Source organism: Dermacentor variabilis, chromosome 9, assembly GCF_050947875.1.
Source record: "Dermacentor variabilis isolate Ectoservices chromosome 9, ASM5094787v1, whole genome shotgun sequence".
NCBI lineage: Eukaryota > Metazoa > Arthropoda > Arachnida > Ixodida > Ixodidae > Dermacentor > Dermacentor variabilis.
Genome location: NC_134576.1, coordinates 138,104,106 through 138,129,803, shown reverse-complemented (window position 1 = coordinate 138,129,803; position 25,698 = coordinate 138,104,106). Strand labels below are relative to the sequence as shown.

The window sequence follows — 25,698 nt, the reverse complement described above, 5'->3', positions numbered from 1 at the left end:
CAGGATATGATTATGAGGCACACTGCAGTTGTGGAATCTGGATTATGACCACCTGGGGTACCTTAAAGTGCGCCCGCTGCACGGCACACGAGCATTTCTGCATTCCGCCTCCATCGAAATGCGGGAAACGTACCCGCAACCTCGTGCTTAGCCGTGTTACGCCATAGCCCTAAGCCATTGCCGCGGATAGTGGAATAAGATCGAGCGGACGGAATCGCTACAAAATCACGGCCTAGATTGTCGCGTTCCTATCCTCTCCCAACACAATAACACCATCCTCGACGACCGCATTTAAAGTCCAAATAGGGCCCGGATATTGAACGTTCCATAAAACCCAACGGTGACATCGAGTGGCTGACGAAAACTTGTCTGGTCAGGGATGATCATGGCAAAGAATATAGTGGTTCACCCATCACAGTGAACAAGACTGCCCTATGGGAGCCGACACGTGGTTTGTTTTCTTTTAAAAGTTTTATTCCGTGGTCCGTGTCCCTTATTCTGCACCGCAACAGTGCGCTCAGGCAGCCGCTTTGTTGTTTTATCAACAGCTCACTGACGTCGAAAAGGCTTTTACGGGCAAGTTAGAGGAAAAGTTCGTGCTCGAACCTTCTTTGGGAAACAACACTGTCGTCGCCGTCGAACGAGTGAGCCGTCAGGTCGCTAACATGACAGTGACCCTCATCGATCCCAGCGGCAAAGAATGCCACAAGTGCACAGTCCACGGCGACGCGGGATCGAAGAAAATCGTCGTACCCAGCCCGGCGCAGGTAATGTCCCACCTTTCTCTGTACAGCGAGTACAATGACTGGGGGTCAAAATGATCAGCAATGCGAAACGCAGTGCTAGTAATTGCAGCGTCTATCATTAAACACACACACATACTAAAAAAAAACACGAACATAAGTTTCTTTTTTCTCTTTCTGCGTAGTTTGCGAGACCTAGCACTCTGTTCATACAGAACAGGCCCAACCACATTAAGTGGTACAAAGGGACAGCACGTGACCATAGCTCGTGTGCGCACACAAGCCACGAACGCTTTCTATTTTCAGCCTTTAGTGAGACTCGTACCTCATAACTACGAACAAAGAAATCGGACAACTAGCTACAACTGTCATATGCGGCACCGCGATAGCAAAGTTGAAATGGAATGCAATATATTTGGGGCGCTTTGATTTCTAACTTTAGAGTTTTATATGTTCTTGATGGTGTAATTCATTCATTCATTCATTCATTCATTCATTCACTGACTGACGCATTCATTTATTTAATTGGTTATTTATATATTTATTTAGTCCGGTGAGTGGACGCTTCGCGTGCACAGCTCCGGTTCGCGCAAGATGGAGGTGAACGTCCGAATCAAGTCCCAAGGCAGGGACCCCAAGGACGAGCCCATTCGGGTCACGTGCCGAATGGGAAGCCTGGAAGTTGGGAAACCTGATGAAGCGATCATCTACGCCGACGTGAGTAAAGGTGCGAACGTTGTCCTCGACGCCGCGGTCGTTGCTGAGGTCACCGGCCCGAACCCACCGCACAAGTCTACGGTACCACTTCGTGACGACGGCCACGGTGCGATTCAAGCTCTGCTTCTCTCGTATTCCTGCTTCTGATGCAAAGTAACAACAGTTTGAACTGTTTACCTTAGCGTAGATGTACTGTAGTCGGTGACAAACTGACGATGGCACCGTGCATTAGCTGCACGTTAAAGAACCCCAGATGTTCAAATAAGCTGGAGTCCCCCACTACGGCGTGCCTTGTAATCACATCGTGTTTTTTTCACCTAAACCCACTGAATTTTTTTACCAGGAAAATTCTTGCGTTTATGTTTCAGCGGTCTCTTGGTCAGCGATAGAGATTGGTTCAGTGCTTCTGAAATATCTATCTTGACTATACCAGCTGCTGACTGCGGCGAGAGATTCCACTCCTGAATCGCCAAGTGGAAAAAAATAGTGGGGTCAGTGCAGGAGAAAGGCTGGTTGACGTTGTAAAAATGGTCGAAGCACGAAAGCTGCCTTTATTATTGTTACAGTGTAGGCCCGAAGGCGAAGAAGGCGGATGCAGTGTGGTTTTGTGGGCGGAGCTTGTACTGAGTACATTGGCTGTAGCCGAGCGTATGCGTAGACGTAGGCCGCAGTACCGGTATACGCAGACTGGAACAGCAACGCTAACGGCGGAGCCTTGCGGCGCTGTAATTCACCGCAATGCGTTAGAGACATTCTCTTATTGCACGAAACTTTCTAATAGATATTATAGAATGTCACTCGAAGCAACGTCGTGGATGTCATAGCCCCAGATTTCTCAACTAAATATTACACAACGCAGAAGTCAGTGTGCTCAGCATGCACTCAACTAATATCGAATAAGTTATTTGTGTTAAGAACAATTGCTAAATTGCGTCTATTGTTGGGAGAATTTCTTTTTTGTTAAGGCATCACTTGTGTACGAAAACTCCGAATATAGAAAGAAATAACAAAATGAAGCATCAAGCTTACAGGCCAGCAATAAAAGAACGTCATGTTTGTAAAACAACTGTACAAGTTCGAAGCATAAAAAATTTATCATTCAACAACTGTTGCATTTATGAAGAAATAATACGCAATATAGAGCGAGAGTTCTCGCGAACCCAAAGTCAATAAATATAACAGCGTTCCAAACATAGCAAGGAATTTTCCAAAGCTTCTGAGACCGGAGAGATTGGCGTTCATGTTATGAGCGACGAAAACCAGATGACCACTGCGTGCTTCGTATAAGAAATCAGCTACAGGTCTCCTATTGTCGTTTATTGTCTCGTTATGATGATAAAATACTTAGGTTGTCGGTAGTGCCAGTACCCCGGAAATGTAGTCACGTATGTGATGGGGTTAGGTTTTATGTGGTTATTGCACAGCTAGAAAAGAGCCGAAGCACTGGGGTACAATCAGGTATCATTGGGAGTAGAATGCAAATAAACTTTAATGAGTAGCATTATCGGTTAGGTTGGCGGAAAATTTTCATGTGAAGCCAGAAAACCCCTTTCCCAGTACAGGGCGAGAACGCGCAGTTTAAGCCCATTGTACGGCAGCTGATAGCTGCTATTCGGAGTACAGTGACAAACAACCCATGGTCCGCGATGACAATAGGCACGCCGGCGCAAGACATTCTACGAGCCTGTCCCCCCTCGTCGTTCCCCACACCCCATATGTAGGGAGGAGGCGTTCTACCTATAGGCCATAAATAGCTAAGTCTATATTAAACTGGAGATGGCAAGCAGTATACGACGCCCTGGTACAGACCCGATCAGTCAGGATGGGAAGTGGCCACAGGAGACCCAAAACGAGGGGTTGAGGCACCCGTGTGTAAATTACGCACGCACGCGAAGCCGTTCCCCCTCCACGGGCTGTGACGGCATTAACGCCTTGGTTATGCCGCGCCGGGCATCGCTCAGACAAATTGAGCGGAACATCTCCTGAACGGGCAGGCAGGCAATGAACTTCGTTTAGGTCCTGAGGAGCGACTCCAAAACCCCCTTACGAGGGAGGAGCCGCTGCTGGCCGCTCCCACGTCGGGACGGACGGGCCTGACCGCCGCGCCGCGGGCCCTGTGGGCGGCCCGTAGCGGAGCGGCGAGGTTGGAGCTTTTGCTCCTGAACGGGAATTGTGGAATGTATGCGTAGCATTAGATCGGGGTCGGCGTGGCGCGGAATTTTCGGGTTCGGCAATGTGAATATTTTCATCTATCTGCTCGTACTTTTCACGCACATATAAACAAATAACGCATAATAATAACCGCGCATCATTACCCGCATAATGCGTTCCGCACCATGCTGACCACCTCATAATGCTAAGTTACTGTTCAGGAAAGTTCCGCTTAATTAGGAAAGGTTACGCCGCGACCTGGATTAGACCTGGCGCCCTCGGGCTTTAGCAGCGCAATGCCAAAGCCACTGCGCCACCACGGCGGGTCGCGTGCAGCTAATGCAAAATCAGCAAGAATCTCACCAGCGTTTCTTTAATGGCTTCTTCGCAACACAACAATGTAATGTGACAAACCATACAAAGAATACTGCGGTGCAGTAAAGAGAGAATTTGCGCAGGTACAAAGTACAAACAACGGGTCATTATCAGTGCACTTTTACAGCCGCTCCAGGGCACCAAAGGACAACGGGGACGCAATGCCTAGAACCCAAACTGCTCGTGGGTTAAGGGGGCCCAAGGCCTCCGCGCACATGGAGTGCGCTTGTATAAGATCGGCATTCCGCTATTGCGGACAGGCTATCTTGCATGCGAACATCGCCAACATGTTCCGGCCTCAGCGGCCCCAACCCACGGGTCACAGTTGCTCCAGTTTTGAGCCCTACTCCCGCCCCCCACCCACCCCCTTCGCTGACCTTTCAGTGCCCTGAAGATACTGCGCCGCCCGTGGCATCATAATCTCAGATGCTCTCGTGAGGTCGCCGTTTATTATCTTATTTTCGAATTCCAGGTGATCTCATCACAATAAGCATCTGTATTGCGGTGAAGGTTACTATATAAAGGCCATCCGCCGCTACGGCACATTTATAATACCTCTGCCAAAAAGTTAACCGTAAGGTGACCAAGTTAACGATAAGCGATGAATTCAATTACTAAAACCACAGTTGTACCTTACGTCCGGAATCTACGTCGTTTAACGTATGACAGACACGCAGCGATGCGTGGCCTGCGCCCGATGCACAAAGCCGCTCTCCTTACCGTTATTCTATGAGTATTCTACTGAACAATTCTATAAGTAATCTCGATTATCCACCCCTACATATCGAGCTCACTTATAGAAATAGTGCGCTGTCGCTGACCGGTCATTTCTCATGTGCACTAATGTGTATTATAATGGATCTTTTCCAGATCCCGACATCGAGGCCAATGATGGCACTTACAGCGAATACTTTACCCAGTTCACGGGCAAAGGGAGGTACACTGTAGCGGCTCACGTTTCGAGCGATCACCGGGCTCGACTAAGCGTTCCGAAGATTGTTTCTGGCAGCTTCTTCAGCCCCCCTGTGTTTACATTGGAATCTGGTGAGCAGCGCTAACGCATACATTACCCCAATCATTTTCGAAAAGCGAGCTAGAGTGTTATTGTGCGTTAAATCGACGAAAGCGATTTTGACTCAGTTGTATCGGAAAGATGACTTTCACGTCTTCTTTCCACTTACGTACTCCAAGGCACGCTTCTGACATTACCAGGAGGATTGAGGTTAGCCGGTTCTCACGATCACCAAACAAAGATTAAGGGTCTGCCGATAAGGAAGAACCGCAATATTAGGCGGGTAATCATACTTACTAATACAAATCTTTGCATGAAATTCAATTGAAAAAGGCTCGCTACTGGCACACGCCCAAGGTGAAAATCTGTAGCACTCAATTAAAGGCGTTGTGCTACCGTGGCTACTGTTCTAACTTCGCCCTTCGGCGAAAATTTTCAATGTTTCAACGCAAGAACAAGCTATAGTGCGATTTAGTTCCTATAGCTACTTATAAAAAAAATCACACGAATAAAGCGGCAGCTAACACTCAGGATATCTCAGGTGGCTCTAAGCGAATGGAAAGTGTGTCAGCTAGCAACCTATCCTACAGGCGCTAGTACTTTTTTTTGCTTGATTACCTCCTGCAGATGAATATCTACCACATTCTGTGTGTTTTCATTTGGCCAAATCATACCTGGGGTGTCATTTAGAGGGTTCTATGACGCGTTCAACTGAGGCAAACGCTTCCTTCCAGCCCACTTTCCAATTTTCTTTTTGTTTCAAGCAAAGGCAATTCGTAGTTGACGTAAATGAAAAAAGCTAGCCGATAGTTTTTCTAAGAATAATTTGTAAAGCGTTCAAAGTAATGTAAGTATGCCCGCTAAATATTTTGTATTCTTAAAGGATAAGTAGGGTATAAACCTCTACTTCAGTGACGAAGCGAAACGACACTGGTCTGTCTCAGAAGAGGCGCGTGAACGTTATTGCAGGAAGCCTTCAACCAGCTCGTAAGAATAAGTTAGCTAGCAGGACGACGCTGCAACAGAAAAGGAGTACAGCGACCCAACACAATATGGACAGAATCAAAAGAAGGGCAACATTATTGCAGTATCTATTATATTTTTATAAATAATGCTACACTTGAGCCGACGCAAAAATCATAAAGCTGTTACAACGAACATTGAAAGGCTGCTACGGCTACGAGCAAAACAACTGCATAAATAAATAGACATTTGCTTTAGGCAATCGCTCAAACAGGCAATACAGAGCATTTTGAAAGGGGCATAATGCAGAATTACACTACGCATCTAGCCACCTTAACGGAGTAGTGACGTAGCATTTTGAACTTTTGATCTTTCGTGGTGATTGAAGGGGCTCAACTTCAGAACCATACCATACTGGCGATCCTCAAAGCACTCGAAATTTATGATATGCAATAGCTACGCTACGAAGCACTTTCGATTTCGTTTCCCAAGACGTTCTGTTCATTACGCCATTAAACGCAGAAGGTGGTCACGTGGGAGCGAAATCTTGCAACGTTTCGGCAGTTGCTCCAGATCACTCGGTCATCTATGCTGCCGCTCAATACGCATCCTGATTTGACAGGACTGCAAACTTGAAGTCAGGGGACATAAATGCAGCAAGGGCAGCTCACAGCTGAGATCAAATAAAACACGCGCTTGAACGAAAAGTCAGCTGAGGTAGTAAATGCATGAAACAAAAATCGCAAAAGAGGTCAAACAGCAGATAAAACGCAGGGGAATATAAAGTTCGCTCACATAAGTACCCAAGGGGTGCATTACACTTTATTAATGTGAGCTCAATACAGAGGCTACATCGTGTCTCAGCGCCACCGAATCACGCCGCACGCAAGGGCGTTGCGGACGAGTTGCTATAGAGTGGCGCGATTCGTTGCAGCTCAACTGAGCCGCACTTTTCTGCAGACTGATCCAGCCATCCGGTCCACCCCTTGTACTCAGCATAACCCAATTTTCAAAGAAGTCACCTGTGCGAGAGAGAGAAATAGAAGAGCGAAAAGGCCGGGAAGTTAACCAGACGCATGTCCCGTTTGCTACCCTGCGCTTTGAAAGGGGAATAGGGATGAAAAGAGAGAAAGAGAGGAGATAGAGAGAGAGCACAATTTCGGGCACATTTGAAGCTTCGCATCGAGTCTACACACGGTCGCCAAGAGCTGTCGAACTGAGGCACTGCAACAACGCTTTCGTGGCTTTCTGTGCCATCGACGTATACTGTCATGGTCCAAGGATCTTAGTTTCCGAAAATGGTCTAGAGTCCAGCTGGTTCAATGCTGTCCGGAGAATTTCACGCTTGACCTTGCATTGGGGACAGATACATAAGATGTGTTCAATCGGTTCTATAGTTCCACAAGAGTCTCACATGGGCGTATCCCCCATCATAATGCAGAACGAATAGGGCTTTGTAAATGCTACCCTGAACCAGAGGCGGCACAGTACTGTCGCTTCAGAGGGAGTGTGCCAGAAAGCACAATTACACTCTTTGACCTGAATTGCTCAAATAAGCAGACATTCAGAACTGCCATTTGTTGAGCGAGTTAGTAAACTTACTTGGAAAGCATATTTAGCGCCAGCGAACAAGGACAGAAGGGAAACGACATCACAATGCGCTGTGGTGTCGTCTCCCTTCTGTCCTCGTTCTGTACTTGTAAGCAGACATCATTTGCCCGAAAATATCCGAATGCGTAATCGGAAAACTACCAGAACTTCGCTATAACTGTATAACTGATTATAGCCCATATTGCATGTCACGAATTGTAGCCAGTGAATTCACAATGCATATCCGCGTGGAACAAATTCTAAGAATAACACCAGTTTTGATATACTTGTTTCCAAAATGTGCGAAAAAATTACATTGGTTATTTTTGTACTGTAATGCATTAAAAAGGCATTGTTTTAAATAAGGAAGAGGAAAAAACATTGCATTCGCAAGTCTGACGACGCTTATCTCAAAAGGGGCGCTAGTTTCAATAGAGAGAGAATACAAGAGGAAAACAGGCAGGGAGGTCAACCAGACGAGCGTCCGGTTTACTACCCTACAATGGGGCAAAGAAACACAGTTTCAAAATTTAATCTAAGTGGATGTGCCTTGAGAACTCACTGGCTTCTATTCGTAGATTGCAGTATGCGCCGTAAAGTAGTTCGTTTAAATGGCGATTACTGAAAGCTTGTTAGGCAGCCAATTACGCATTTTTAATTTTCTATCCCTTTTTATTGAGTTGGATTGTTCCATGTAATCGAGCTCAAGATATATATATACATATATATATATATATATATATATATATATATATATATATATATATATATATATATATATATATATATATATATATACCTACGCTCCATGGAGGAAAAAGAAACTGAGATTCAAAGCGATATGAAGGAAGAAATATGAGTAGGGAAGCAGATATCCCCGCACGTCTCATCACAAGCTATCTCGCAGGCAGGTAGACCGCGCAGCAAGCGAACCAGCCCTCTAGCTGCCTTAAACGCATGTGTTAACATCTTTTGCTCTCACAGTGGTCACCTTCTCTAGCATAGTAAATAGCACTTGTCTCTCCGCACCATGGCATGCGCAGGTGCACAAAAGATGTGCGATTGTTTCAACACAGCCGGAGCTCTCATAGGTAGGGCTGTCAGCCTATCTAATAAGGAGTGAATGTGATGCATATACTAAATTCACCTCACGGATTAGAGTTGGCTATCGGTCGCAGGACATATTTATGGATTCCGTTAACACTAAAAAAGAAAACATTCGATAATTTTCTCTGAAATGACAAAGCTAAGATCAATAAGAGCACAAATATGACTCTAATATAACATAAACGTCCTGGCAGACACATCGGGACGAAACGCCCAGCCGGACTACGAATACTCGATCGACGACTTCGAAGTCGACGACTCGACCGAAGAAGAGGCAAACCAGACATCGGCGGGTGCCGAGCCAGTAGGCGCATTCCAGAGGGTGGCGTCTGGAGGGTCCTTCCGGGTGACCGAACACATCGTGCAGAGTCAGGTGCCCCCAGGTGCCATCGGCGATCTCACCGTAGTCGAACTGCGCTCAGGAGTGAAGGGCACGTTGCAGGGGCAACTCGTGTGGACGTGGCCCGGAGCTCACTTAACATCGGGAAATGGTAAGCGCCCGCTCAGAAACTTCTTGGCGTTGCACGTCGCTTAACTGGAAACTGGATTGAGCGGAGTGGTCCCTTTCAGTTGCCACGAGTGGATTTCAAGCGCGATGTCATCGAAGTATGAAGCTCGCAACTAGTTCGCCGCTGCACTTGGGATCGTGCGGTGCTGTCGACGTTGCGTGAAGGGAACAAACACGCGAGCTTGCTGCGCGGTGATATTCTACAGGGTGTTTCAGCGAACTTTCAGAATATTTTTCTAATTGTCTGTGGCAGGTAGCAGAATTCTTGTCGATGAACTGGTCCATTCCAAGAGGCGGGCATTACTTGCACAAGAAATTGTAACGCATAATCGATTAATTAACAAACAATCTCTAGTTAAGTCTTTGACTTACGGCACACATTTCAATTTGCAAATTCTAGTGGTTGAGACTGCAAGGCATATCCACTTGAAAAAAAAAATGTGTGGATGACACCATTTACGAGATATGCATCGTCAAACTTGCGATAAAAATGCACAGCCGTTCCACTTTATTACCAAAGCGTCGTTTTATGCATTGATGCACAGAAGTAACTGGGACGTCAGAGACTTTCTCCGCAAAGTTTGGGGAATAATATCTCGAAACTGGTGCCATCCTGAGAGGTCGTTCCAAGCGGATCCGCCTCGCGAACTCCCCGGCTAAAATTTGTAAATTGCAATGTGTCATAAAGCAACTAGTTAAAAGTTTGATAAGTGAATTTTTGAATTAGTCGATTATACATTTCAATTTATTTTGCAACTAATGTGCGCCTCTTCGAGTACACCAGCTCATGGACTAGAATTGTGCTATCCGCCAGAAGCAACTTATCAAAATTTTCGAAAGTGTTCGTTCAAACACCCGGTACATGCGGCTGCTCACCTTCAGAGCCACCTCCGTTCTACTTTACTAACCTATATTAAGCAGAACATCATATGTTGTGACATTACCTGCTGTGTGACAGTAAATGCTGTATGTTCCGGTGTTTACGTCGCTCTAAATATGTGAAGATGCTCAAACGAAACGGGGCAGCTCTCTGCGTTGACTTGTATACCCCTGTTTGCAAGACACAAAGCGCATCATATTGAAACGTTCCTCCCCTTGCACCTTCTTTTGACCTCGAGTACTGTATATTTTGCAGCTTCTGCAGTGGAAATTCGAGTTAGCGAAGACTACGCAAAGCTAGACTCGGACTTCGAGCAGCAGCAGCAAATTACGATGGCTGACGTCGTCGAAGGCAGTCTCGACCCCCTACCTGCCGGTACCAAACATGTAGTCACTTTAGCGTTCTCCCCCAAATGGGCCACACCTCGACCCGACGGGTCCTTCGACTGGAAGGCATTTCTGGCGGCTCGCGTCACAAACAGCGATGGGCTCAAGTCCAAGACGTCAAATATCGTACAAGTGTTGTACGTGCCTCCTCCTGTAACGACCACAGTGACCACCACCACAAGGGAGGCGACCACAACGGAAGCAACCACAAATGAAGCAACCACAACTGAAGTAACCACAACTGGAGTAACAACTGAAACAACCACAACTGAAGTAACCACAACTGGAGTAACAACTGAAGCAACTACAACTGAAGTAACCACACCTGAAGTAACAACAACTGAAGCAACCACAAATGAAGTAACCACAACCGAAGTAACCCCAACTGAAGTAACCCCAACGGAAGCAGCCACTACGGAAATTGGAACTACGACGGAAAGTGCCACCACGACGAGGGTTGCCGAGGAGCGTACGCGGAAATCACGCGGTTTACCGCAACCGTGGGTGTGGGCCTTGATAGGCGGGGTCGCAGCAGTGATCGTGGTGGCCACCGTGCTGGGAGTGTGACTCGGAAGGAGCATAAAGAGGCGCAGAATGCGTGATATTGCGACCGGCCGACCAAGGACGGATCAACACGTGTGTGCCAGTGCTTCTCCTTTAACCGTGTTCTAGTGGCACATCTTTTTTGCTCCATCGCAATGACGCAATAGAAGTAGGGCCCGATGTTGGACTGTGCCATAACGTGAGAGTACCTCACGTTTCGACTGTCTGTAATTCGAGCGAGTGGCCGCCTTGCGCTCCCACCCCGCAATCTAACTACATGCAGGATAATGGAATTCTTTGTGAATGTATCTGTCGGTCTAATCTTGTAACCTTCGGTCTGAAATAACTGTATTATTATTATTATTATTATTATTATTATTATTATTATTATTATTATTATTATTATTATTATTATTATTATTGTTATTATTATTATTATTATTATTCGTTGTTTCGGTATTTTTCATGTCAATGTCGTTGTAATTTTCCCCAAAATTTGCATAGTAAAAAAATGACCACCCTTTCACTACTGTGAAGAGGGGTGCAGGAGAAGCTCTGGATCCGGGGCTCTTCGTTGTCGTAACTCCTCGGCTTCGCGCTCCCTCACGGCGAGGCTGGCATGTCGACGACGAGCCCTTTCTCGAGCGAGTTCCCGGCGGCGTTTATCAAACGCCACCTGTTTTTCGGCCGAACGCACAACGCGCTGCCGTTCCTTCAACGCAGCCTGCCCTTCCGCAGTACGAACAAAACGCAGCGTCCCCATCTGACTGCCGGGCCTGAATGGCGGGCAACGGCGGGCGCCGAGGCGAGCGAACACGCGATCACACCCTTTCCTTCCTCTGGAGGGAGGGGACGCATGTGATTGGCTATCGCGCCTTGTGCTGCGTCTATTTCTTCATGCATATAAAACCTCGCTTTAAAGGGTGCGTATGATGAATGTATGTCCAAATGTAATGTAACTATTTTGGATTGACACTACTTATACTTCCTTGCAATAAAGAAAAAAGAAAGAGAGTGGCTGAATCGGTTAGCGCAGTGGTACCGTAACCTAACAATAAATTTTCGTTTTCGCGCGGCTTGGCTCTTCTTTTTTCCTACGGCAACACCAACACCGACGCCGACACGAGTGAGCCCTCCCCCCCCCCCCCTTAATACAAGCTTCGCCTAAAAATGCAAAACTTGTGCCTTCGGCGTCGATGCACCTTTGCCCGCGTTTCCTCCATGTTTGATACGTGTATCCTGACAAGCAGCCCGCGTCGCGGCTGCTTCGAATTTATTTACGGTCTCAAGAAGGGCGTCCTTTCAAGCCGCGTTTATCCACAGGAAAAAAAAAACAATGAAGAAAAAGTCAGCACGGGAAATGTCAGGAGTGGCTACGCATATTGTTCTGTGCGTGGCCGAAAAAAATCGGCAGTGGCATAGCTCGTCTGTGCCAGGATATACAAACAGCGATGTCCAGGTTAGTCTGGTTGTCTAGCTATGTTGCAGCGTTTAGTCAGTCGTTCGGCGCGCTGTTCGTCTATTGCCTGGGCGATTCGTTTCCTCTTCAGCTCGTTCCGATGTCGATTCCCAGCCTCCTCCTGCTTATCAGAATTGTCGCCGTCCATACTGCCGCCTCAACTGTGGTTGCGGCGCACGCGAGCTCTCCTTTTCAATCCTCCGACATGCTATCGGGCATGCGACGCAGCTGGCGAAGCGAGCGGAGGCAAACGCAACGACGATGAACGCGGTGTGACGAGGAACGCGTTGTGACGTCGTGTACCTCCTCGGAGCACGGCCACGGCGAAATCGCAAGTTCGCGGCCAGTAAAACTTTCGCTTTAAAATTCCCTCACTTTGAGCGATCCGGGATTGGCTCACGTATGGGAAGTTTTTTGCTTACCACAATAACACTAAGATTTTCTTGGACGGTAGACGTATACAGCCTCGCTGTAAAAAATTAACCGCTCTCCAATAATCGGGAGTAGATGCAAGCTTGAAATAGCAACCGGCAAAGCAGATGTGTTGGAGGTGATATTAGCCACAATCTTGATATGGTCAAGTAAAACTCTTGCTTGGGCTAGTTGGTTCATGCTTGAATTAGTAAAGGCAAGGCGCAGAAGACCAGGACTCCAGAAGAAGATCACGAACGACAGGACCGGCGCCCGGTCCTGTCGTTTGTGTTCTTCTTCTTGAGTGCTGGTCTTCTGCGCCTTGATATGGCTGTAGTATGGTGTACTGGAATGGGGCAGTGTGTCTTCCACGTATCAAAACGCCACGAGATGGGCGTTGCGATCGGCCGGTGTTTCTAACGCTTCTATCTTGCGTAAATAATTCTGCATTTACGAACTGAATATCTCGCACAGCACAATCGAAATTATTGTAAGTTGCAAAACAATCAATACTAGAAACTGTAAGGTTTCATCAATGGTTGAAAACCTGCAAGCTTGCAGGTTTTCAACCACAGATCCCACAGTGTTCCTGGTCGTTTGCTCAGCGTTTCGGTTGCAGAAGACAAACAAACACTCGTGTGCGTTCTTTTCGGTAAACACGCATATGTTTTTGTTATCAAATTATTGCGGGACATACAAGAATGAGAAGCTCGGAAGGAACACCTGCACTCCATGGGCCTGGTGGGTCACACGGTATTCCTTTCATGTTGCATCAGCCAGAAAAGGGGTCACCAGGTTCCAAAGTAGAAACAAAATAATGCTCTGTGACAAATTTAGCCAGCTTCGTTTGGACATCTAGATCCACAAAAGGGCGCCAAAGGGCAAGAATACGGCCAACGTTCTCAACGTGAGCGATCGGAAGAAGCCCGGAGTTCTATCCTCGTTCAGGAATGTCAGTGCACAAAACAAAGACTTTTACAAGCCCAGTGCTTACCGTGCACATAAAAAATGTGGTAACGCGGCGGGAAAAGCAGCTGCAAGCAAGCAGCTAGCTCCTCGCGGACATGCACGAGCTCCGCGACATTCATAACTGCTGATCCCGAAGGCCTTGTGTTGCACCATTATGGCTGCACTTGCTATAGCAATGACTTCAGGTTGCAGCGACAGATGTCGCTGCAGTATACCGGAGTGCTCCTGTGCCCCAGGTCTCATCGCAAAACGAGCCACGTTTTCGCCCCCGGACGACACATTGCCCCATTTGCAGCACACCATAGGTGCAGTGCATGTTCGCAACGGCTCACCACACCACAACACACCACACCGCACCACACCGCACCATGCCATACTGTGTACTGGTCCATACAGACGCTGCCCAGCTAGAAGAAAAAAAATCCGCCTGAAGGCGGCGCGATAGGCAGCGAAAGACGCCAGGGAAAGTCCTGCCCACCTCGAAAATGAAAATCGCCTCAAGGAAGCGCCACGCAGCATAGCGCCATCTCTTGAGGCGACGCAAAACCCGCGTTGCAATGTCTTCGATCAAACGACCGAAATGGCATCCGGATGATTGTATGACGACGAATGCATGACGATGACTGTAGGACGATGCAGCGATGACGATGGCATGACCACGGCATGAAGACAGTGGAATGACGACGAATGTATTACGGCAATTACGGAACGATGACTATATCACAAAACCTGTATGACGACGATGGTGTCACGGCCACAGCATCGCGACAGCCGAGTGACGAAGCTCGAGTAATGAATATGGCACGACGGCATTACGACGATGGTCTGACAATGCAGTGCATGGTCAGCGTGACAGCAGATGTTTGGCGATGACGCCTAGACAAGGGCGGCGTAATCACGATTCCATGACGCGAGTATGATTACAGTACAAAGACAAAGAAAGAGTTACGTCGATATAACGAGAAAGATGGTATAACGACTACTGCATTACGACAATGGGCTGAGGTTACTGAAGCGATTATAATGATAAAACGACAGCGTAACGACGGCTGTGTGTTGTAGGAGTGGAGGAGGACGTCGGGATGAAAACTTGGGAGGATTATTTATATTATTTACAGTGAGAGTCAATTAACAGTCTTAAAGTCATTACGGGCCGGCAGCAACTCGGACGCTGCGGCCCGCGGCAAGAAGCTCGAAAGAGATGAATCAAGGAATGCTCTAGGAATCCTCTCTGCTGCTCCCGGTCTGCGTCTTTTAAGCCCTTATTCGGTGTCTCGAAGACACGTCACGTTCGGCCAATGGCAGAGCCCGCTCAGGTGACGCCATTTTCGGCCAATCGGCGAAGGCTTACTTCTCCGTGCGGTCTTGCCTGGCTGACTTGCAATGCACCGTCACAATAGACGGATGGGGGCGGCGCTGCCAGGTTTTCAGGGTGCATTACAGCCGTCTTGCTTCGGGACCCACTTTACCTGCAACAGTGCCAGGCTCTCGCTTCACTTTCGGGAAGAGTCAAGCAGTGAATAGCTCCACCTGCGGCACACGAAGTGGGGGCCGCCAGCTTGTTTGCACGTACCGCGCCTCAGGAATGTGGTATCCGTGCTTCTGCGCTCCTTAATTATCTGTGGTGCAATTCGATGGGGTCTGGTGAACTCGAAGTAGGCTCAGGAAACAGTCCCGTATCTAAGAGTGTTGACAATGGCCTGATAACGGCATGTCGAGGAGAGTCGGATGGCAAAGCTGCAATCACAATGACGCAAGGAGCATGACAGCATCATGGCTCCGAACACATACCTAGTAGCCCAAGCCGCAGACAACTTGAACCACGGGCCGGAGTACAATGAGTGACGACGACAGCATGACGATATATCGTGAAGCTGAAATGACGACGATTGAGCAACCACAACGGCAACACTACGGCGGGGCGACAACGAAGTCACCATGATTGTACGATGACGATGGCATGACGAGTGTTGGATGACAAAGCTTGAGTGACACCGATACAACCACGAGGGCCCCATGACCCCGACAACACTAGGCCCACACCTAGTGGCCCAAGCTAATAGCCAGCTTGGGACACTGGTCGGGATAGAAGGTGTGACGACGACGGCATGACGCGAATAGCATATCGCGGAACTAGAATGACGACAATGGAAACATCATTATGCAACACGCTAAGGAGCATATACCTTGTGGTCCAAGCAGGTAGGCAACTTGGATCACTAGGTATGTACTCCTAGTCGTAATTCATCATAGCTAGCTAACTAGTTACCTAGTAGGGTAGCAAACCGGATGCTCTTCTGGTTGACCTCCCTGCCTTTCCTATCCTTGCTTTTTCTCTCTCTCTCTCTCTTAACTAGTTACCTAATTAGCAAAACAGACGGACAGACAGACAGACAGACAGACAGACAGACAGACAGACAGACAGACAGACAGACAGACAGACAGACAGACAGACAGACAGACAGACAGACACAGACAGACAGACAGACAGACAGACAGACAGACAGACAGATAGACAGACAGACAGATAGATAGATAGATAGATAGATAGATAGATAGATAGATAGATAGATAGATAGATAGATAGATAGATAGATAGATAGATAGATAGATAGATAGATAGATAGATAGGCAGGCAGGCAGGCAGGCAGGCAGGCAGGCAGGCAGGCAGGCAGGCAGGCTCAAACGGTTGAAGTAGGCAAGCACCCAAAAAATGCATAAATCAGAGTTGAAATCGTACTTCGGCCTCACACAAAAGTCTTCGCAGCATTGAACTTGCCCTTCAGAAATGTACTAAAGCGTACCTATCTAAATAGATAAGTTTACAGCACCTTCAAGAGCAAGCCAGTCACGTGCTTGTTGTCGAATAATTACTACATAACAATTGATTGGTTTGTTCTTATGCTGACAAGAAAGGCAGCGTTAATAAATGCACTTCTGTGTGCGAAATTCCGGCCTCGCTATTTAACATTAGTTATGGTAAGTTAATTAAATGGCATACGCCTACGAAGCAATGATCCGTTAAACTGCTAATTTGCTGCACTTAGTTAAACCACCTCGAATCTCTGATGTATGTAGTGCAAAACATAACACATAGGAAACAAAGCAAAAGTATATCTAGCCGCTTAGGTGCTCTCACTGAAAGTGTTTCATGTCCCCGGTTTAGCCTTTGCTACAGCAGCTGTTAAAAATATTCGTTTTTGTCACATGGAGCCAGATGTTTACGGCCTCGGGAGCTAGAGCACTCGGACTGTTTCGAACGCCGACAAAGTCGCACGTGCCGGTTCGACTCGTTGATTGGCTAACGGTGGTAAACAAGAAGCCGACAACGTGCGCTGTGCGAATCGTTCCAAATCACTCGGCTTCTGCGCTTCCGGAGCGGCACCACATCAGACCGAAACCACAGCGTAGGGCCTGAGCGACTGCTATCCGGGCTTGCAATGTTCACGTACACCGTGCAGTGGTAAGAAAATGCGGGTCGTGTTTTCCCTCAGGGTAGTAGTGATTTGTGCGAGTCGGTCATTCCTAGCGAACACCCGAAGTCCTTCGTATCAACTGTGCCTCCTACTTGTGTAGAAGTTTGTGAGCGCTAGAATGGGCTCATTTATTCGATTCTAATATCTTGTAAAAAAAGTCCACGTAGAACAGACGGGTCGTTGTATTAACTAGCGGACAAGGGTACTTAAATAGGACGCGGAACGTGCTGTTTCAGGTCATTTAGCATTTCACGGAAGAAACTGTGATGGCATGGCGGAGTATCAAAATACTTGTAATCGCAAGCAAAAGCCAGGATATAACAAAGAGCAAAAATTTTAGAAGCCGAGGAAGTATTTATGCTGCAAGGCACCGTGTTTCAGCTCCCATTCTCGTGTGCTTGCAGATGTAGAACCGCGATTCCTACGTAGTTATAATTTCACACCGTGCGGTAACAGACAATGTCAGAAAATCCATGCATTGTCATATCTTTCTATGTTTTTGTCTGTATTTGCCCGTGTCGTTCCCTATGTCTGTCGCCCTACACTCTTAGCACGGTAACTTTTATGGTAACCTTTAATCACGAGTAACTTATAAAATAAAGGTTACATGCGAAATATGTTGATGTTTTAATTAAATGTTGTTACGTATATATATATCTATAGGTTACAAGAGTCAAAATTGACGGATTTAGAGGTTAATTCAGCGCAAAGCGCCTTGTAACCTTTAGATTTTAACCTCTAAAGTACACTGCAGCGCATCAGTGAGGAGACCTACATCATGGATTGGACGTTTGCTGATAAATGTATCCTAATGTGTTCGTGTTCTGCAGTTATGATCTGGTTATTACAAACGTAGGACTTCGGCAGTTCGGGTTGTATTCGGTCTTAATTTCTGTCAGCCAAGCAGTTACATTTTTCACGATTTAAAACCAACAAATAAATCTAGCACGATCGCACTTGCAAGTTCATCTGCGCGCTGTTCTTTGACGAACCTCCATACTTGGCGCACAGCCTTATTTGAAGTATCAGCAACGAAGACTGTGTCATCGAATGATGTGGCGTGCACTGCCTGCGGAAACCCAGCAGTCGAACGTGACGGAAGCCCCCTGCTCTCGCACGCATTCTAGCCACCATGAGACAGGCATGGAACATCGGTATTTCAACACGAGAAACAAAAGCGGGCGAGTTTCTTTAGAAAAAATGAATATTTTAAAACAAATTTCATGTACGAGGCGAGAAAGAACAGTAGAAGAAAAGCACACGAACGCGGTGGATCTTTCAGTAAAAGGTTGTTGAAAACATTGGATGGTTCTATCACACATCAATATAATTCAACTTGTCTACTAAAATGTCCTTGTGCAGAACCTTTCAGTTGTCTGCATACATTTTCTACCTTTAACCGGGTTCGTTTCATTCCCTGCACTGCCTTGATGCTGTCAACCAAAAATTTTCCATGCTTCAACCATAACCGCTCAAGATGAAGTTAATAGTTAGTGTGCAAGAAGCGCGTGCCTAAGAAAACCATGCCGACACGCGGTACCAGCTAGGCAGCGTGCGTACATAAGTATAAACGTGCGGCGAGGGAGCTGGGGATGCGGTACGCGCTAGGCGACCGGCGTAACTGCTTTGAAATAAACAACCTACATGTCGGCGAACCATTCTGCATTGCACTTAGGATGTTTTCTAATAAAACTTGTAGCAACTGATTCCACTGCCAGCTTTCTTTGGGCATTATATATAAGCTGTGCCGAAGATTGGCACTACAACGACCGCAAATTTAAGTTACAGCAGACACGAAACGCGCCAAACGTTCAGTGAAATCAACAGGATGCCGCTACACTCACATAAAAGCGAGCGCCGTCCGCTCCGTTGTCTTTTTAGGAGACATAGACAGATGAAAAGAGCGTTAAATGTGTGAAGCCGCCAACTGAGAAATGAAATCTTTATCACTGTCCAAACACGAAATGCTTCCACCATCACACCAATAACATCACTGGCACCTCTGACATTTATTTCTGTAATTCATTGCTTGTTTTCATTTTTTTTTTCATTTTTGCTTGTGCCTCTAAGTGCCTCTTTCTAACATGGCGGCAGGGAGCAGGCATCAGCCACACCGGAGCGCGGCCATCCACGGTGCTATCATCTCTCCTCCTCGGTCCAATCGAGATAGCTCGAGTTGCACGCTGGGAAGATTTTAAGCGGGAGCGGGAGGCTCGGAGCCGGCGGGAGTGGTTAGCGCGCTGTCGTCCTGTCGTTGTGGTCGTTCTGAGACGGCCATTATATTTCACTTGTTTGGATACCATCCGATCACCATTGTGTGCTGCCACCACTTGTAGCCTGCAGTAGCTATTACCGCTTCTACTGGGAACTTGCGCCATCCGCTGCACCCTCATGCCTTTGTGCAGCAGAGATCTTCTCGGTGTGTTGCGCGGTCGCTGCAACGAGCCGGGTTGTGAGTGCAAGCGATACACCATTCTGCGCCTGTCGGAAAGTGACAATCTGGTGAGGTGTGACTATTGTGACCACGTCCCGAATGCACAGGGAAAAATATGTGATCTCGGTAAGCAGAACTTTTGCTTTAAATTATTTTTAGGTGGATAGTGCGTGAATTCTTTATAGTTCGCAATTCAACATTTGACACAGTGCATGCTCTCGCGTGCGCATGTGTGTGTTTCTGAAAAAAGTTATTGTTGATATATTTGCTTCTTTATGCTCTTCGATTTACATTGAGCTAAATTCGATGTTGTCATGTTGTCATTTTGTGCAAATATTGGATTAGACCTTTCTAAAATATTGAGCTTGTCGGCGGGATGAGTTGTGTCTGGGCAACTAAATGACCTCAACAATACGTTTCTTGTACTGGCGCCGTGCTTTGGGCTGATGTAGTTGACAGAAATCGTTCAGTATTGTACAACTCGCCTCGCGCACCCTCCGTTAGCCATGCTGTGGTGGTGCGTGACTGCCCGCGCCCTGGCCTGGAGGTAATCTGCGGTGTGTGCAGAGGTCGGGCAAGCCGAGGCGGTTCGTGGTTGCATTTCCGCTTTCTTTCGGTGCGCGTAGTGCTGGAGGTCGCGTAATCTCAAAAGTTCGGAGACGCGTTGAAGGGAGCAACAAAACAAACGTTCGCTCCCCTCTGCGTTCTTCAAGCCAACTTGACAGCAATTGTTCGCGGTCGTCAAATGAGGTATGTTCATTAATGCTTGTGCTCGCGTGACACCATGGTTATTAGTAAGCTAATGATTACTGTTACGGCAGGTAAAACTACGTACCTTAGTTAGAGTAGTGGTCTAATGCTTTGCTATCGTTATTAGTGCTTCGCTTTTTGGGTAAAAATGCGCGTTTTTTCTATTTTCTTTTAGTCAAACGGGCCAGTAATTTAACATGGGAATCGGTGGTTAGCATTGACTAACTGCGAAGAATACACAATTCTCTTTTTACCGCAACGTCACCCCTTCTCTTACAACTTGCATTCCAATTTCGCACAATGATGTATAATTATATACAGCGTTGTTCCGGAGAATACATGTTGTATAGCTTTCGCACGAATTTTGCTTATGTACGCGTCTTTTCTTCTTTTTTTTTTGCCTAGAGCTCTGCAATGCGCTCTGCATTACTTTGTGAACACTAATAATGTCGTTTCGTTGCGTCTATAATTTCAGAAACGAAAAATGCTGCTGAGGCAAAGGTGCAATGCAATGTGCCAGGCACCGTGTTCGAGGCCTCAGTGTCACATGAAACCGTGGAAGCTTGCACATCTAGTCTCTCCTCAGTGCAATATGGTTAGTATAATGTGGAATGTTAGCCAAAGCTTTTTTGATTGCCTAGTGTATCAAATATTTTAAAGCGATGCTTTCTTTGCCACTTCCCTCGGCTTTTCCACTGCTGCTGCTGTCGCTGACCTGCACGCGGCGTCGGGGAGTGGCTGAGTACGTAATGTATATAATGTACGCAATGTACGAGAACTTTCATTGTACTTGTACATAGTAGGGACGCGGGAGTGGCGTCTGTGAGCCCTTTCCAGCAAGAACTGCGCGGGCGTCGCCACAATGCCCTCTGGAGTTCTTTAGTCGTCACAATGTCCTCTGGAACTCCTCGGCCATCGACACAATTACCTCTGGAGCGCTGTAATTGCGCGTTAGCCTGCGGTATAAGCATTGTAGAAGCTGCAGCGCTTTTGTACTCACGTGCAAATTTCCAGAGGGGAGATAGTCAATGGAAAGATAATACAGAGAATTTGTAAAGCCAACGCCCTGACCAAACGCATGAATAATAGTTGATATTCGCTCGTTGCGCCTTGCATACATAGTATGATCGTGGAAGAAGGCATGCTTCATTTGGGGTCGCTTAAATAAAAGAAAGGTCGCTACTAGACATGGCAACAGTTGCGGAGAAACTGTAAAAATGTTAGTTTAAGAATGAAACGGCACGTTTCTGCTATTTCTGAAAAATAAACACCCTGCAAGTTTGTACATGATGACAACTGATGCAGGCGTGCAGACGCAAAGCTGCACTCAGTACCGCAGCGTCAAGACAACACGCAAGCGGCTGTCAAGCAAATAAACATTTCAGCCACGATGCCATGCGCCCGTGTGAAGAATGGCAGTGCTAAATTGCTTGCAGCATACGAACAATGGCGCACAACAATGCCTCGAGCAAACACGCCTCGCTGTTTGGTGTACTACGTAGGCAAACACAAGTGGTGCACGTAAGGTAACATTGAACATCGCATCACGACTGTCGTAGGCCGTCAGCATCACCGCCAAATATTGCCACTGAACGCAAACAGCACAGAAAGCTTTGCTTGCATCGATTCCCACATTGCGTGGGATCTATATATATTCTTTTTCTTCTTTTTGCTTTAGAGAGGACTGTCCCAGGAGGTGCCTCCATAGAAAATGAATCGGCCTGAATGCCTGTGCAAGAATCACAGCCTGGCTGCTCTAAAGGTAAATGCATAGCTCATACAGGAAAGAATTGGTTTCATTGGGTGCTTTGTTTTCACTTGTTTGTTTTAGACTCCGCACCGTGGTCCCATGTGGAAGAGCCCCCACTTGACAGCCCAGTGGTTGCCATGGACAAAGAGATCCGCCATACTGAATGCGGCCAAGGTATGTGATGTGAAATATAATTTACTAGTTCATAAGGAAAACATCTCAAATGTAACGATACTAAATATTACACTCATTTGTAAACTTGTCACATATCGTCCAGAAAGCTCTCTGCATTCACCTTGTGATTACTTTTACTCACATCTGTGTTCCTGTTCAGTACTTATATTGTAGCATTATCATTTGTATTGGTCAGTGGTGCGAGTCGAGCGGAGCATCATTACACGATTTAATGTTGTCGCCTTAGATTTTCTTCCCCTGAATTAATACTAAGGATGGAGGCATTGCTCATACTTTATATGCGCTTAAATTGAGGTATGGTAGTATTTTGGGGCTATTTTTATTCACTACTTCCGTTTAGCTAGACTGCACGATAATTAACACATGAAGGCACAGAATGTAGAGAAGGAACAAATTAATGAAATTAGATGAAAGTGTTACGTTATATTTCACAATTTAATTTAAATGTGATTTACTGCATATGAAGGTAATAAAGGTGAGGTAAGCAAAAACCGTAAGAGGCATCCTGCCGGACGGAACGTGCACACAGCCAGCTCATGAAGTGTGCGATGCTGCACCAATTTACCTGGTGAAATCTCGTTAATGCGTATCTTGTGGGAACAGGGCATAATTACGCGCTAAACGGTAGTATCCTTTAGTGAGATTTCAGTTGTATATAGTTGAGCAAACAAACGAAAATTGGTATTATACTGATTACATTCAGTAAAATGACGTTTCATTGCTTTTTCCTGCATGCTTTAATGAGAGCTAAAGGTGAGCCAGTTCTAATTTTCCTTGATGTAGAATGCTTGGGCTCTTTGGGGTTGCGTTGTGCTCTGCATCTGCAGTACTGCACGTTTTTGATAAATTTTACTTCGTCAGTTCACATTATACTGTGCATATTTAATGTTTGTTAGGCGAATGTTTATAGGCTCTAAGTGTCTTTGTAGGCTCCACTGCCCAGTGGTGATATCCAGATTGCAGCTCCCCACGTCTACACATGCAGCGAGCACACGTGTGTTTATGCTGGCAGCAGGCAAGAAATAATTTGGGTCTCGGACGGCAGCCTGGAGCTAGCTGTAATTTATTGTATTTTAACCTACTACATCAAGAACCTCGATTATCCATATGCATTTGCACCATTCCTGGCGCTGATGCAGAAACTTGTGCTTCCCAGCAATGTTGTGCCTAGAGGGCTCATAAATGACAGATTGAAGTGTTTCTTTGCTCTTCTGAAGAAAAAGAATGTGATTTGACTCGAAGTCTAGATAACAATTCTCACCTTGCATTAATGTTCACTTGTTGCCAGCAGGTGGCGAACAGATGCATCATTTTGTGCATTACAGTTGCATGCCTTTCTATAACTGTTTTATTGAAAATTACTGAGGTAATACATCCATTCATGCAAGTGGCATTTAGTATTGTGCACAAGTATTTTATTTAGCTGCTCAAAATTCTTAAATTCGTGCAATGTGAATTATGGCGGCGTTTCTTTGTCACTGAGTTATTCTAACTGCTAGCCTCTAGATGATAGAGTAATTGTGCAGTGCTATGCATAGTAGTGCCCAAATGACCTTTTTCAATATTTATTTTAAATAGGTAGTGCATTCAAGAAGTTTGAATACCATCCTTGACATTGTTAGCTAGACAGTAAACTGTGTCTTGTAGTAATTTTAATAAAAAAATGTTCATGTTTGCATTGTCACAAGGATCTAAACTGAGAGTTCACTATGCTGTAAGCATCACCACTTCCAGCCTTTTGTCATTTGGCCCTACAAGCCAGCACTTCGCACATCTCCTGGTTAAGCTTTGTCTGATGTTTGTAAGAGCAACAAGTTGTCTTTTGATGCCAGTGGCGGTCAATGCTAACACTAAGGAAACGTTGCTCAGGTATAGATGGGCTGCATGCATGCATGGCCTTGTGGTCCAGTCTTCTTTTTTAGGTTCACCTATAGCCAATACTTTGTATATTTTTTGCATCGGCTACATTGCATTGGTAACGTCTTTATTGACCTGCTCTAATGCTGCGCATTGATGTGTAAAGCTTTTTTTATGTAGTGTCCAATGTGGATCTGAACACAAGTGTCCAGTTTTTGTTCCTGCAATCTCATATACTAATCTTTGCCTTGTTTTCTTGCTTCCTGACAGCAGTACAAGTTTTTACATGGACAGTTAACACGAAGTTATTGACGACATGCATGGCTGAAGCACGGTGATATGATTTTAAAAATTCCTGTGATATGATGCAAGTGATAGTATTCTGTTGAATTTTCAGATCTAATCATGTGCCGGCAAGGCCTGCTGTACTTCTGGTGTATTCTATGTTGTATTTTCAAATAAAGATGTTGCATTCTGAAGTTAACCTTATACTGCCTGTGGAACTGTCAATTTATACTCAGATTATTTATGCAAGCTAACGGTGCCTCCTCCTCAGGGGTTCAAATTGTGTTTTGAACTGTATTTTTGAGAACATTACCGTTACATATTTGCTCAAAAGGTGCCGCACGGGGAGTTTCATTTCGTCAGAAATCCCAAGGGATACAGTATACTAGTATCATGGTAGCCCTTCGTTGGCTGAAATACAACGATTTAAGTGATATTAATGAAAGTAAACTTTTGATACCACATTCAGTTGAGCGTTCCTTTTTTTTTTTTTCAGAGAATTTCATGTGGGCCCCGCTCTTTACATGGTCCGACGAGCCGGGTGCGGCCTAGCAACGGGGAGGCGCCACTCTGGGTTTTGTTCCAGAAAGGCCAAATCTCCGCATGCACCGAGCCGGCTGCCGCCAAACAACAGAGGTGCGTCATTTCCTTCTTTTGCGGTTCTCTCTGCTTGCGCCTCTTCTTTCTTGCGCGCTTCTTTTCGCGGTCGGATTAAGCAGCCGACAACCATGCCCGGAGAAACGTGAGCCCTCGCGGAGGACGCCACTCGGCCAGTCCTTTTCGGACACTGTCTTTACACGTGGTTGCGCTTCGAAATAGTTCACCTGTCCACCTCGTGTAGTTTCCACAGGGAAGGGTGTCCCTGTGTCTCTCTCAGCCTAAGCAAAAGAAAAAGAAAAGAAAAAACTGCGTTTTGCTGGCAACTTACGCAAGCCGTAACATCTCTTCGACTGCAATGATATCTAGTAAAAAAATTCTCTAGCTATCACAAAGCACAACAAGGAGGAGTGCGGGAGTACAGATCTCCACTTACGAATGGCATAGCAAGTGACAGACGCATACTGTTTTTGGGTACAATTGTGTAGCTGTTGGCAATAAATGAAGCCAATTTTTGCTTTGCTTATGAACACCGGCAAG

General features: G+C 46.2%; 2 protein-coding genes across 4 annotated transcripts in view; both read left to right on the top strand.

Moving 5' to 3' along the window:
• The window catches only part of LOC142557674 (calcium-activated chloride channel regulator 1-like), a 39,331-nt gene extending 27,280 nt beyond the window's left edge, over nucleotides 1-12,051 (top strand). Inside the window, exons 10-14 of the mRNA XM_075669688.1 lie at nucleotides 549-767; nucleotides 1,293-1,566; nucleotides 4,857-5,030; nucleotides 8,853-9,149; nucleotides 10,302-12,051. Coding sequence (XP_075525803.1) covers nucleotides 549-767; nucleotides 1,293-1,566; nucleotides 4,857-5,030; nucleotides 8,853-9,149; nucleotides 10,302-10,999 — 1,662 coding nt within the window. The 3' untranslated portion in view covers nucleotides 11,000-12,051. The remainder of the gene's footprint in view (nucleotides 1-548; nucleotides 768-1,292; nucleotides 1,567-4,856; nucleotides 5,031-8,852; nucleotides 9,150-10,301) is intronic.
• A 4,402-nt stretch (nucleotides 12,052-16,453) lies between these two features.
• LOC142557671 (arylsulfatase B-like) overlaps nucleotides 16,454-25,698 on the top strand; it is a 55,881-nt gene continuing 46,636 nt past the window's right edge. Inside the window, exon 1 of one of the 3 annotated variants that reach the window (XM_075669686.1) lies at nucleotides 16,454-17,277. In XM_075669686.1, coding sequence (XP_075525801.1) covers nucleotides 17,255-17,277 — 23 coding nt within the window. In that variant the 5' untranslated portion in view covers nucleotides 16,454-17,254. The remainder of the gene's footprint in view (nucleotides 17,278-25,698) is intronic. The other 2 variants (XM_075669685.1, XM_075669683.1) reach the window with 2 other exon arrangements.